Raw genomic sequence first — 15,404 nt, forward strand, 5'->3', positions numbered from 1 at the left:
GTACGATAATATGCGTAATATGTTATTATAATATGCCACTATACATAAGAATGTTGTACCTCTACCTATATTATTAAGTTAAATTATGATAAAAAATTCTGAAAATCCGATTAACACTATTATTACAACCAAAGTAGTTCTGTAGTTATGTATAAGAGATAAAACATAATAGGTAAGTACTCGTATTTAGCAAAATATAGTACTTTTGTAAGATTTTTGTATTTCAATATAAAACAATAAATATTAGACGATATCCGTTACTTATACCATGAAAATAATTTTGTGGAACAATATTAAGTAACTCCTAAGATTATTTTAAAGTGTTAAACTGTATATTTACCGTCGCCCTTTAAAATACTTATAATTCGGTTCATTATTAGATTATTATTAACTTGAAATTGGGCAGCAGTTCTTTAATATTTTTCCGCTCGTCGCTCATTAGTACAACTTACTTCTGTAATAGTTTAACGAGCTGTAACGTTTACCGAAAAAAAGCACCATCACCGGATACTGGCTATAATGATAAAGCGTAATACTGTAATATCTATCATCAATGAAAATAATATGTTTTAAAAGTTCAACATGCTAGTGCAGCTGTAAAAAACGATACACATCTGCAGTAGTCCGAGATTAAAAACGAAATAAATGTACGCCATACTTATCAGATATTGTAGTAGAGACACCGTTTTCCTATACCAAGTCCTCACCTATAGGTCAATATATTGACCCTAAATTTATATCAACGTAATTTTATCATCAGAACCTGGGCGTGTAATATTATGATCGATTAACATTACTGGAAGTTACTGTCAACTGGAACTATAGAGGTGTAAAATTAATTAAAAGCCCGTATAAATTGTTTTTTTTTTTTTTTTTAGTGAGAGTGGTAAAGTATTAAAAGGGTTCGAAATATAAATACAGACAGTCGTGCTGAGGAGACCTACAAGGCTGATGGTACTTCTCTAATTTAGGCATATGATGAATTGAACAAATAATTATTGTATAAATATTAAATTGTCACCTCAAATAATTTTGATAAATACAAATACGTTATTATGAAATATTAATAAAACACATCTATTGTTTAATATTTTTAATTTTGTCCACGAATACTTACGATAAAATAAAGACCCGAACGGGACTTAAATTAATATTCATTTTTATTGAATGGTGACTATCAAAACTTCTAAACCTCTTAGAAACGAGGTGATTTTATCAACGCTAGTATAACATAATTATCATAGATTCGTATCTGAATATTAGATTACAACGGAGTGCCGAGTGGAGTTGACATAAAAACTAAAAACAGCAGGTAATTATTATTCAATTGCCAATATTATAGTTTCCAGCAGTTCAAATCAAAGTTTTGGTTTGATAAAAAAATTTAATTTTTAATTAATTATTATAATTATAAAACTTTAACGATATCGTTGTATATAAGCAGGTATTTCAACACCCACAAAAAAAAAAAATATTACTTGTTTACTTTTTATACTAATCGCTAATAAACCATAGCTAATCATATATGGCATCACGTTATTTTCGAAGTCATTAACCGTTCACGAAATGTTACGTTTACTCAGTAACTCTTAAATAATTGTACACCGCTGCCAGCGTACAGTGTGGGCAGTGTGGCGTGCAAGTCTCAATATGTGTTATATAGAATAATTTTTTATTATTGTCCCTAAAAATTTGTATTTATTTGTTTTTATCGTTGTTGTTGTATTTTTTCCATATAGTTTTAACGCGTTCAGATATCATTTAGGTTACGAGTGCCTTGTATATAATAATAAGAGGTATTATCCAAAAATCTCGTCGCCAAAGCGTTTTATTAGTTGTTACATAACTTACTATTTGTACATTAAACGTCCCGCGGTGAGTATTATTATTCATTTGTTTCTCAATAACAATACAATAGTTGCGTGTAAAAAAACTTTATTTTAAGTGATTTTTTTTTCGCCTTAAGAACTCAATGTACTAACATTATAGTTAATATTAAATTACAAATGTTTTTATTTTTTTTTCCCATCATTATTATATAATTAATAGTAATAATAATTTTAGTAATAAATGTTGCACAAAAAATGACTTGCAGTTTGTATTCATTGTTAAAGTTGTCCAGGCAGGATCAAATTAGCTGTATAAAAATTTTCAAATTTTATACAAAATAAATAAAAAATAAATTCATGGACTAGAACCAAATAGAGCTTTGGATTTTTTAGAAAATCTTCTTTTTGATATACACGGAATTACGCGTACGCGTCTTGCCGTCTCCTCATTTCGTGACGCCACCCTGTTATCTAATCTCTTATCTATGTCTATAATATAATCATAATAATATTACGGTAAATGACCCGTAATACACGACGACGCCTCCGTGACCAATTATTATGCGATTTGTTTATTTTTTCGTTTATTTCGCATTAGAATAATTCGGTATCAAAACGATGACGACAGCGTTAGCGCCGACGGTGGTGGCGGCGCACACGCAGGGTGACAATATGCTTTGTTTGCCGTCGTGAAGTTAAACGACCGTGAGCTCGGCTGAACGAAATCGAATTAATAAGACGCCGCAAAATCAAATAAAAAAAATACAGTCCAACCCAGCGTTAAGCCAAAAAAAAAAAAAAAATAAAAACAAAAAATGTATTATTCTACAGACATAATGATAATTTATGAATTCCTTCGCCTTTTGTCAATGTTAGATGAATAATAATATTAAAGAAAATATTTTATTGGTGAACCGTTATTCGCGGATTAGAGATACGAGTCTTATTATTATGCATAATGTTGATGAATTCGTTTAGTGTAATTTAATTGTCACCTTATATTTTATCGTCGTACAATCATACGTAATACGTATTGTTATTAGTTATATTGTTTAATAAGCAAAAACGTAACGTTAAAAGTCTGCAGATTAAAAGCGCGTATGCATATTAAGCAGCATTTACTTTTTTTGTTTACGTTATTTTAAAGATATGTTTAAACATTATTCGAAACTCGTGTAGCCAAAAAACAATAAAGCATTTCAGAGACGCATTGTATCTTATCATCACGCGATATTAATATTTAACGTTGTGATAAAATAATGTTCTGGATATTTTTAAAACGGCGTTAATTAAGAGTTGAGTAATAAAATTGAAACCATTATAATATCAACTAATTTGTGTTAAGTATACATAAGCGTATAACGCATAAATTAAAGCTCGTTACTGCGATCATTATTCGTTTATATAAGAATATACCTACCTTACTATGATATTATATAGGTAATTATGTATAGTATCATCAATGTATTTAACTCTCACAATGAGATATTATGTTCAGATAACTATAGAATATGATGTAATAATTAATATGATATTATAGCTTTATAATTTCTAATAGGCATTGAGGTTATGTTTGTTTAGTATAATATTTAATGTTAATTAATTACCTACGAATCGTTTCAAATGTTTTTTTTTTTAATTTTAATAATTCATCTCAACTTTATAGTAGTAAACCCGAGTAAACGTATTGTTATTTTTTGTATTACAAATAACATAACCGTCTAACGTCACTCTAATATAACCTTATAATATAATTATTACATATTATCTTGTGTGTTGCTTCGATTAGTTTAATAATCGACTATAATAATCATTTATTCATCGTGACGTTCACGTTCTGTACAAATAAGAATTTTATTGATTTTTATTTAAAAATGTTGATGTCAATATTATGTTGTTATTCATCGTACAGTATACAACGTAGGTACCTATACTCACTATTTGTATTCTCTCTCGAAAGTAAGCTATATTATATATATTTTTAACTAATGACTCATGATATTCATCTTTATAAAATCCGGATTCATGAGAAACAGTATTATTCACAAACACTTATTACATAACAAATTATTTATACAGTCTATGGGCTCAGAACAGAAAAAGTTCCATCTCATAATATACAATTGTTCAGAAGAGCAATTTTTTAACTTTAAACTGTTATATCTTTTTTTATATCATAAATTATTTTTAACGGTTGTCAAATCTAAGTTCTCCAGGTAGAATATATTGGTTGGTAATATACTTTTTTTTACTTGGGTAGTAACAACTTTTTTGTGCTGAATTAAATACGTTTTTATTTTCGGATTAACAAAATTCGGTTAAACATAAGAGCATGTTTCCTAATGCTAATACTAAAATAAATTGATTACCTATTTACTGAACAGTTTATTTCATTGGTAAATGTACAATAATGGATTATATTATTGTATAATATATAATTATAATTATTGTATAGCTGTCAAAATAAATACCTAAATAAATTAGTAATTTTTGGTGATCATTAATTATTAATCTATGTAAATATAACCGGAAAAAGGCAAGAACCTAAAGATATAAGATATATATAGAACACTATTAAATATGTAGGTGCTTAATAAATTAGTTAATTGTGTCGATTTAGCACTTTTTAGTTTTCGATAGCTTTTATATTATCTCGATGGTTATTCGTGAGCTTGAGTTATTGAGAATTAATAACTAAACTTATATAAATACTTAAAAAAATCGATAAAACCCTTTTGTTTTTAGCTTACGAATTTACCGTGATACTATGGTGCAATATGATGCACAACGACATAATATCATAAGTGAGTACCAGAAATAATAATAATTTTTGTATGAATTAAATCAATATCGGTGTACTTACTTATATGCGTTTTCTGAGACGTTGATTTTTCCCGGTATGCCTGTGGTTTCGGTCCTGCTGGTTAGATTTACGGTGTTACCGAATAGACAGTAACGAGGCATTCGGTGACCAATCACTCCAGTTACCACCTCGCCGCTGTGTATACCTATGGTCAGGCGCTAAAAAAATTGTTTTAGATTAAAAAATAATAAAACAATAAACATAAATATTTATTTTGTTTTTCAAATGAGAACTCACTACCCCTTTTTTACTGTAAATTTATTATAAAGGAGATAACTTTCTGAAAGTTTTGACGTGATATGAATGAGCAGTTTGTGAGTTAATTAACTTAGTGTACTGTACCTACTAAGGATAAAAATAGGTTCAAGATAATCATATTGGGTTTGGAATACATACGGAATAAGATGATTTGAGTATTTTAGTAACTTATATTAATTTATGAACATTTAAATATTTGTAAAAACGGTCGAAGTATATAATCAACATTAAACGCTATACATCCAATATTATATCTATTTAAATTTTTGTAAAATTATTCTTAAGAACTATTTTTCTTAGTTTAATAAATTATAGCTGACAACTAGGTAGTCGTTCAAATTTTTAATTAAGTAAATTGATAAAAAAACTGTTCACTAAATAATTTCCAGTAAAAGATGGAATTCTCATTTAGAAATTAGAAGTTTGTAATTTTGTATTACCTCCATGTTTCCACATATTATTCCTTAATAGTAAAACAAAATAATAAGAATTTGAAATATGTGGTCTTAAAGATATATTATTTAAAAAAATCAGAAATTAAACAAATGTACGTATTATCAAAGGTAAATAATGGCAGTGGGCGTGATTTTTGAAACACACTTTATGTATATATATATATATATATATATATATATATATATATGTTATATTGTCCATTGTGCGCGCCGCACGATTCGGAGATACTTTTACAAAGTACTTACAACGGGCACACCATCCACTACGACCGTATGACTGAGGTCCATCATATCCAAAGCCAGCCGAGCAATGCACCGGACATGCTCTTCGCAAGGTTCAGGAAGTCCGCTGACCGCCATGTATTTGTCACCGACAGTTTCCACCTGTGTATACGAATATAATCATAGATGTATTATAGATTAACGCTGGGTTCCTGGACAATCATTTAATATTTATTGAACCAATAGCGAGTCATTGATCCCTAAAACATGATTTAGTGAACCGTGGTTAGTCCATTAAATATGAGTTAACTTTTCACGCGACCAGGTCTAAATATTTTAAGTATCCTAAGATATAATATAGTTCACAATCGGAATCTGCAGCAAATACAAATTATTATCATTAGGGATGAGAAGTTATAGGATTTGCATATTTTTTTCTATATCTCCTATTTATAGCTAGGCGAGCTAAAAATCTGTTCTATAACCTAATGAATTGAAATTTGGTATTTCAATTTTGCATATTTTTGCATATATTGGTAGTTTTCTTAAAAGTTGCATATTGATGTTTTTTTTGTGTATAAAAATGCATATTTATTAAAATCATTTATTATTTTATTGAATTTTATAAGTTTGCAGTCAATAACCAATAACATTTAATAGTATATAAAAGTAAATTTAGGATTAGTATCATTTATTATTTTATGAAATTTTATAAGTTTGTAGTCAATAATCAATAACATTCTACATATAACAAAAATATTCTTTCGGATAATCGTCGGAGATTGGATTTCGAAAATATTAAAAAACTTTGGTGGTTCAATGCAACAAATTTACAGGTTAGGTTAGGTTAGGTTAAAAATTGTATTTTAATTTTTTTAGATTAAATCACCTGACTATCAATATATAATCAATACACCCACCAATCATTTATTATCTCATATTTATACCTAGTATTAATTTTTTATCACTCAGTTAAAAATTATTTATATTTCAATAGAATCAAATTTAACGAAATATTATTTATATTCATTTATTGTAAATATGTTATTTTTATTTATAGAAAAAATTGCATATTACAATATATTTTTTGCATATTTTCAAATTTTGATGCATACATCATAATTTTTGCTTGCATATTTACATGCATATTTTGTTTATTTTAGCTCCTATAAGTTCTCATCCCTATTTATCATTATAGTCTGTTGTTGATTTTTTTCAAATTTACGGTGAATTCTTACATTTTAGGTATGAGTACTATAAAAATGCATGAGTCAATTTTGCAAAGTCTTTATGTATGCATTGCCTATATTTACTCTGACATATGGACAACTATGAGATATGGGAGTAAAATATGTTAGAGCCATAATCTGATTTATGCCGAGGTCTAGAAACCATATTTAAAGTAAAACCTTTATTTTATACAATACAGATTTGTGAACATCGTCGTTTGCAGTTATATTCGGTAAATCATTATATCGGCTTTTTATGGTGTTGAGAAGAAATATAAATTTTATTTTTTATAAATAACAATACAAATGCTTTATAACCGAAGTTAATCGTAATATAGTATAGACTACTTAATAAAACAGATTGTACGAAAATTCAGCAAAAATACGGCACTAATACCTAACCATTTGTTTTAAATAACATTTTTTTAAATGATTAATAAGGTATAATTATACCATTAGAAAATGTCTATGATATGGAAAGTTTTAAGATTGAAAAGTAAAAAGTTTTTTTTATATCCGGATATCATACGAAAACTATATTGCAAGTTGTAACTAACTTTTACATTTTGTTTTCGAACTAATTTTAAACATATATACTTCCTGAAATGAAGAATAAGGACATTTAAAATAAAAAATTGTTTTTCTTTTTAAAAGTTTTAAGAAATTGAAGATAATTTTATGAAATTCATTGAATATATTATTTATTTCATAACTTTATAGAAACAAACTTTTTTTCTCTTGTATTTTAGATGTTTTCGCGTGAATTATTCTTATTTAAAAACTGGTAGAAAATTATATTATTTTCAGTATTTAGAATGTAATTAACCGATTTATTTAAGTGGTATTTTAATGTTCAATCATTTTCGAAGATTATTAAACTTAAGATTGTTTAGAATTTATATATTATATTATATTTCACGAGGTTAAACTGGTTAAAGTATATCAGTTTATTTTAGATCATTGTAAAAGTATACAAATACCAAACGTATAATAGTATTGCATGTTTTTGTAAACTTTATAATAATACAGAATTCATTCGTCTATGAAAATATTTTTTTTCTCTGGTAAATATATATTCAGCATTAGTTTATTTCGCGTATTTGAATAAAATCCCTTTTTTTTACAATTGTTTGTTATTATGAAAGTAAATAAAGATCTTGTCGTTTAAAAAGTTTATTTGTTATGTACATTATATATTATCATTTATCAATAAGGTTCGCTAGTAATTTAATACCACAAGACACGAAACTTCTATTTATTAAAGCGGATGGTTTTGAAAAACTTTCACGAGTTTTTATTTTACTCTTAAATAAGAGAAATGTTAACAAATGTTATATGAAAAGTGTACTATAATTCTTCGAGAATCGATTACATACACACTTTTTATATTTCATATTTTTCTAATATTTATCAGCCTTTATTATGATTACCATTATTTTTTTCCAAGTAAATCATTATATTCGAAAATCGCTAGACTGCTAGAGTGTATTTCTTATTTGATCTGTGTGTGCAATGGTGGTCCGTCGATTTCCGACGGACCATAATATAATATTATCTTGCTCGAGTCTTAACCGATCGAGATTGCATTTATAATATCCAACGGTCTACGCGTTTGAATGTAAACACAAAATGTATTTTACAAAATGCATTTTGTCGTGGCAATTTGTTGTTTTTGCCCGTGGCTAGTCGACCGTGTCTGTGTCGCAGACGCACTGCCGAGCGAATTATTTTCTTCGTCATACGCCACGAATTATTGTAATGATAATATTGTCGGGGGCCGTTCGTCGTGTTTCCAATACAAATTTTCGATCAATCGAATCCATGACGGTATCCACACTATTGCAGATTTTACATATTTCATACAAACGTTGGGGAAAACGCCAATACCCGTATCCGGAATAGATGACCGTTTCGTAAACTACAACGATATACAACGCGACATCTTATAATTTACAGGATGGTTCATCCGTGTGCATGTCTATCCCCTCTCTCAGTGTATCTATGAATAATGCGCAGTATTAATGTTTGAATTAAAAATTGTATTTTAAATTGCCCAGAAATTCGTTACGATGAATATAATCATTACGAATCGAATCGAAAATATGGTATGGTTGAAACTTCAAATACGTACCAAAATAGATGGGTTATGATATAATATATTAATATGGTTTATAATATTATAATAATATTTTATACTGTCAAATGAATAATGATAAACTGTTGGATGCGGTCATGCATGGTAAATCACCTGTATAATATACTCGGACGAGACGTTGTATACTATTGTATGCACGCGATCGCTGGCCGGAAGTAAATATGGATATGATGAGATCGATCGGCTGTATACGCGTGGAGAAGTGTAAAAATATTGCATCGGATTAGACCGGAATATACGTCGGGACGTGTGGGACACATCATTTATGATCCCAGGGGGTGGGAGGGAAGGGGTGGAATCTTGAAAGGAGTAGGGTAGTCGGATAGGTTTAAAGACACTGTGAATATTTTCATTTTTTTTCGATCTCATGTTATTAAATCCTTGCATCAATGTGCGGAATATACCTTGTAGACGTTTGGGTTTTTCTTCGGGTCGGTGAGCACGTCGAAAGCCGTGTAGAGCTGGTTGAGCATCCGGACGATTTTCATAGCGCCTTTTGAGTCCGCGTGACCGGCACAATAGTCACTGAAGCCGACTATTCCGGAAAACAGCAGTGTCACGCACTCGAACCTTTTCGGCGGAACCGGACGCTTATGCCGCAGTTCTGTCGCCACGCTGATCGGCAGCACGGAGTACAGCAGTCTGAAACGATACGCGAGCATCGCAGAATATAATAAAGTACATAGGTAGGTATGTATATATTTTTAAGTTCCGCCAACTCCACCTGCAGTCCCACACTAATGCAACGTGAACTCCATGCGGACGATGGTAACTTAACGAAATAGGTACAGAACATATTTTCATTTTTTAGGAATAAACTCGCATTGTACGATTATTTTCGTAGTTGAAATAAAAATTAAATAAAAATAAACGTTTATCGCGATAACTCGGAAAAGAGGTTAATATTATGATATATGATTAATTATGACATTTTTATTCCCCGAGTGAAACTTAATTCAATTATGGTCTATTTTTTGTAGATATTAAGTATGAAACGGTATATATGATAGGTACCTACACGGAAATATACCAACCGTTCCTCGAAATCCCCTTTTAATTTTGGTCACAATTAATCAATAACGGTTACAATTTAAAAGGTTATTTATAATACAGTTATAAGCATTCTGATAGTAGGTAGTGCCTATATTCTAGTATATTTTATTTAAATAAGGCGGTTCGCAACGCTATTAAGACGTTCGACGTGAATGTTTATTTCGTTTTGTGCACAGTCATCACCCTCGCATCACAGTTGTGTTGTAAAATAATTCGTGTTTCAGACCCTATGGATTTAGGTGTGTGTGTGTATTATATACATAAAGTAGCCCAAGGGGTGATTTGCGAGCTTTGTGAGCCAAACTGAAAATTGCAATCTGTGAAAGGGGAAGAAAAAAAGCTAACAACAACGCCTTTAGTGCTATTATTTAGATTAAATTCGATGTTGACATAGTATTCCATCGACACTAATATCCACGGATAATATTATTTTTATGGCTAAAAGAGACTCTCGGACAAATTCTATTTTTATAAGCACGTTCAACTAATTACAAGATGTATGATGTGATATATATATATATTATATTTTTTTTTTATGAAGTTATAAATATCGATGTTTATTTATAATAAATTTCAGTACCTACCTATACGTTAAATTATTATTATTAAAATATTGCATGTTCAGAAATCTAGAAAAAAAAATACTTTGAAATGTTTCAACATTTGCGTGACACAATTACTCGAGCTGTGTGTGTTTTAGTCTTTTACACCACTGTTTTATAGGTACCAATTATATAATATTATACAATCAATATATTATATTTTATTATAATGAATTATTACAAGTAACAAAATATATTTATACCTATATAGTGACGTACCCATAAAGATTTTGGTGAAATTTAAAAACAAAACATACAAAATAATCAAAACATCAACTTTAATTTTACGTTTAACCTTCAACGATCGAACTCTTTAAATAATAAATAAACAAAGCTAATTAAATGCTGTTTATAAACTTTATACCTGTATAACCTTTATAAACTTACTTCAAAACGTCGAGATAAATATAGAAATTTAAATGACAAAAATAAGTTAAAAAACTAAATTATTTTGATATAGATTACAGTATCGTAAAATCTATAATTCCTAATTATTATTATTATTTTTTTTAAAATAATCATAAGTGTAATTTGCATTAAAATACATCATAAGTAGGTAGGTACGTACATTTTGTAGAAACGAATTTCATAATTTTTTATACCATAACTACTTTATAATGTTTTAGAACAAAATTGTTTATGTAAATAAAATTGTATTTAAAATCAGTAGGTTTTTCGCATCACTCATAATGTATAACAACGCTGTAAATCAATTGTTATCAATAAATATTTTGTAGATCGATTAAAAATATTTTAGACACGTAGTATGCCTATTCATAAGTGCCTTTCATCAAATCCGCAACTTATAACTACCAGTTTTGAAATAACATATTTTCTTTCTAAATATGTACTACATAATATTTTGTATTAATAATTATGGTTTGTACTTTGTGTACGTGTCTGAAATATTTAGATACATTTTCATTTTGATGTAGGAAATAGAGAAAAATTTATTTGGATATCGAATAAATTATATTTTTATTTTATGGATTTTTTGTTTGCTTTTAACTTTTGCAATGCGATTTGTTAAGGAAGTACGTATCATCAAAGGTACACAACGGGATTTTTCAATTCGAGGATTATTAGCCGTATTGAACTACCTGTCGGTTTTTTGTTTTTCACTCTCCAGCTCTCTATAAGTTTGCTGGAGCTTGTCAGTTAAAAATTCCAAATCCATGGTCAGTTTGAAATCAGCTTCGAACTGTTCAGACATCAACACCAAATCCCTAGTTGCATCGTGCAAAGGTATATCGCTGATGTACAGGCCTCGTCTGGGACAAACAAACAAAAATAAACACTGTCAATAGTTTATAGCTCAATTATTTAACCTAACCTAACGGAAGGACATCCGATTAAAACATGAACGTATAAATAGGTATAAATGTGTTTGTATTAACTTGGTTAGATCGTCCAGATTAACGACACTCGGGTAACATAGAAACAACATTAGATCCGTTTCCGGCACATACAGCATCTGGCCCTGTTAAACAATCCGACGTTTTAACCGTGGTATTATTTTCAAACCGACATTTGATTGAAACGCATGCAGTCTATATAAAGTGTCTGAACAATTGGTACTATCGATTATTTACTTTTAGGCGAAGAGATATCGAACAATCGTCGTTGGAGTCGGCGTTCATAATTCCCGGTTTTGTGTTAAGAACGTACACTGTGTTTATGTGCGCTAGAATGTTGTCGAATGTCAATTCCAAATGAGGTCTTACCTGCCCAACCGAGTCAACATTATTAGTAATTATTTATTATGCTTGGGTGTATGTGTGTGTGTGTGTGTGAACTGTGAGTGTTAACACCTACGGGGTATAAGATTTGTGTTAATTTGCATGGTTCTGGCCCTTGTACCATTGGTATTACTCTGGTGATCGTGCAACCGGTTTGAAGGACGTTCAAGTCTCTGTCGAACATCAAATGAAATGGGAACACATGGCAAAACGTGGCCGGACTAATTTTCGGTTCTACAAAAATATAGCAAAGTCGATAAATTATGCACACTTATGATGTTGTTTCACAACGCACATATATATATATATATCAAAAATAATAAATATTCCATGTTCCGGTTGATAAATCTATTATAACTGATAATCTATATAATATTTCTTGAAAAAATATATACGTTCATTAAGTATTTTTTAGTTAATTGAAACGCAGATATGATCATTTTTATTTTCAAATTTGATTTTATTAGTCTACTTATATGAATTTTAATTTTAGTAGAATTAAAAATACTTATATATAATTAGCTATAATTATAGCTATGAAAAACAAAAAATGTATCCAACTTAAGACAATCTTTTTACTCTACAAAATACAATATAAACAGCAACTGCCAACGACTTATATCATATGTAAAAAAAACTGATAGGTATATAATAGATTTTTTTTAAATTCTAATACAATTTTAAACAGCATATTATAGTATGATAAGTCTCGTATATTTAGTCGATTTACGTTTAGATACTGAAACAGTATATTATTATTATTTTTTTTAAAAATATTATTGACTTTTAGTGAAAGAGAAATAAAATTTTTGGTGATGACCTTGCGATAGTGTTTCGACTTCAGCTGTTTGATCGCTTTGACGTTGACCTGTGGTATTCTTATCGGTTATTAAGAACTGCACATGGTCGCATTCTTCTTTAGTTTGTAATATCTCCACTTCCACCTCGGTGTTATGAAGTTTGCTGGCGACGGTCTACAAGACACACACAAATATAATATTATACTGTATAAAACTAAAAAAGTTCACTATGTCATTTTGTTATTTTCAGTTTTAAAATATTGTTTTTACAACCTTAACAATTCCAATGACAATGTACTCCAGCCCGGGACGGTCGGAATAATAGTGTAAAACGAGCGCGCCGTCCTCAGTCCTTTCTGTGCACCGGAAAGACGGTGCTCTCATGCCCGGATACAGCGTACCCAAGTGATCGTGCAAAGCGTCCAGATTCTACAGAAAACAGTGTTGATAACAGTTATCGTTAGAGGATGTAACTCGAACAATGTGTACCTGAAGAAAGTCCCGGGGTGTGGCTCCAAGCACCTGTAGGATTTTATCGTAACCGGAATCCTGGCAAAACTCGAAAAACATCTTTCCGAACAGTTCTAATATGCTACTGGCAGGCAGTTCTAATGCATAAATACACGAAATTATACAACACTCTAAATCGTGGTGCATTTACATATTTTACACATAAATTTCATTATTTATTTTTTTAAATTGTATTATTTGTTTAAAAGCTAACGAGTCCCATGGATAATATTATTATACGTACGCAATCTTTTTCTTCAAAATTGAATTCTATAATAAATATGAACGTATTTTTATATTATATTCAATTCCTTAACGTATCGTAAAAAAATGCCGTAGGTACCTTATATTGTTTATTTATTAAAATTGCTTACATTGAACAGCCTAGTATACAAACGCCATGCACCGCGTTTATATCTCACATAATCGAAAAAATATATTTTATTTAAACTAAAATTACCTATTTTCCATTCATATATTTTACATAACTTAATTTTATTTAATAACACGAGTTGTTACTAAAATATTCTCATGTTTTCAAATATTTTTAATGTATATGGTAAATAAAAAAAACACGTTAGACATAAATATCTATATAAGTTTTGTTATTTCTAGCAGATTAAAGTATCTATCTAATATTATAGTACACGTATTTAACCATATAAGCATACGCGATAAAATTAAGTAAATCAAAACATAATGAACAATAATTATATTTACTGAGAATTTGTGCGGCCGAAGACACCAAATTGTATGTAATTTCGTCATCGTATATTTGTCTGACCAAAAACTGACCATCCATTGTAACCTCCGCATCTTTTCTGTAAACATATAATATTATTTAAAGTGTTTTTACAAAATTATTCGAACAAATAATTTACAATCTACTGGATTCAACGGATTGTGTAATAATAATATTATTTTTGTACTTACTTAATTTTTTCCCACGTCTCTTCACCAAACGTCTTCAACACAAGCAGCTCTAAAGCATAATTCACGAATCCGTACTGAAATTAATTATGATATAATTAACAATAAGATGGAAAAAATGTATTGAAATGAATACGGAGTACACTCACATGCGTCAATATAGTTAACAATTAGCTTAAAAAAAAATTTATGTTCCACCATAATAATATTTAATTTTAACGATTAATAGTAATATTAATTAATACGAACCCGTATATCTCGATACTATATTATCAGGATTAAAATATTATATTGTTCATTCATCGTAAAAAAATTATTATTGTCTCGATATAGCTTTATTACCTTAGCAAAACAGAATTCATGTTAGTGAAGATTGTCGTACTTACCATTTTGATTTTATGCGTGTTTTTAAGATTTCGCCCAAAGATCGACAATTTCCTGACGAACTGAAGCGAAACACATGCATGCAGTTTTGTTGGCCGACCGTACACTGACGAGGGGTACGAACATCGATTCATTGGCGCTCAGTTGCCGGCACTAGATGGCGTTAGCCAGGGTGGCTTTGTAATAAAAATAATAATAACAATATTGTTACGATGTTAGGTATTGTGTCCAGTCTCCAGTGTACTAGAACTATCGAGTTATCGTACGAAACCATGTTACGATTTAATATCCTAATTTATATATACATAAAAAAAAAAATGTTTTATGATTTGTTATAATAAAATTAAATAATATTATAAATCCTTTATTATTACG

At 29.3% G+C, this 15,404-nt stretch overlaps 1 protein-coding gene across 1 annotated transcript in view; it reads right to left on the reverse strand.

The window, feature by feature from the left end:
• The window catches only part of Gycbeta100B (guanylate cyclase soluble subunit beta-1-like), a 36,450-nt gene extending 21,285 nt beyond the window's left edge, over nucleotides 1-15,165 (reverse strand). Inside the window, exons 1-13 of the mRNA XM_015518797.2 lie at nucleotides 15,032-15,165; nucleotides 14,649-14,722; nucleotides 14,436-14,536; nucleotides 13,695-13,813; nucleotides 13,479-13,634; nucleotides 13,226-13,379; nucleotides 12,482-12,639; nucleotides 12,259-12,390; nucleotides 12,064-12,146; nucleotides 11,767-11,937; nucleotides 9,416-9,653; nucleotides 5,652-5,789; nucleotides 4,693-4,850 (exon numbers count right to left, since the gene is read on the reverse strand). Of these exons, the coding sequence (XP_015374283.2) occupies nucleotides 4,693-4,850; nucleotides 5,652-5,789; nucleotides 9,416-9,653; nucleotides 11,767-11,937; nucleotides 12,064-12,146; nucleotides 12,259-12,390; nucleotides 12,482-12,639; nucleotides 13,226-13,379; nucleotides 13,479-13,634; nucleotides 13,695-13,813; nucleotides 14,436-14,536; nucleotides 14,649-14,722; nucleotides 15,032-15,163 (1,814 nt within the window). The 5' untranslated portion in view covers nucleotides 15,164-15,165. The remainder of the gene's footprint in view (nucleotides 1-4,692; nucleotides 4,851-5,651; nucleotides 5,790-9,415; nucleotides 9,654-11,766; nucleotides 11,938-12,063; nucleotides 12,147-12,258; nucleotides 12,391-12,481; nucleotides 12,640-13,225; nucleotides 13,380-13,478; nucleotides 13,635-13,694; nucleotides 13,814-14,435; nucleotides 14,537-14,648; nucleotides 14,723-15,031) is intronic.
• Nucleotides 15,166-15,404: the final 239 nt, after the last annotated feature.

This window comes from Diuraphis noxia, unplaced genomic scaffold, assembly GCF_037042655.1.
Source record: "Diuraphis noxia isolate RWA-SAM2 unplaced genomic scaffold, SU_Dnox_SAM2 contig0004, whole genome shotgun sequence".
NCBI classification, from domain to species: Eukaryota; Metazoa; Arthropoda; class Insecta; order Hemiptera; family Aphididae; genus Diuraphis; species Diuraphis noxia.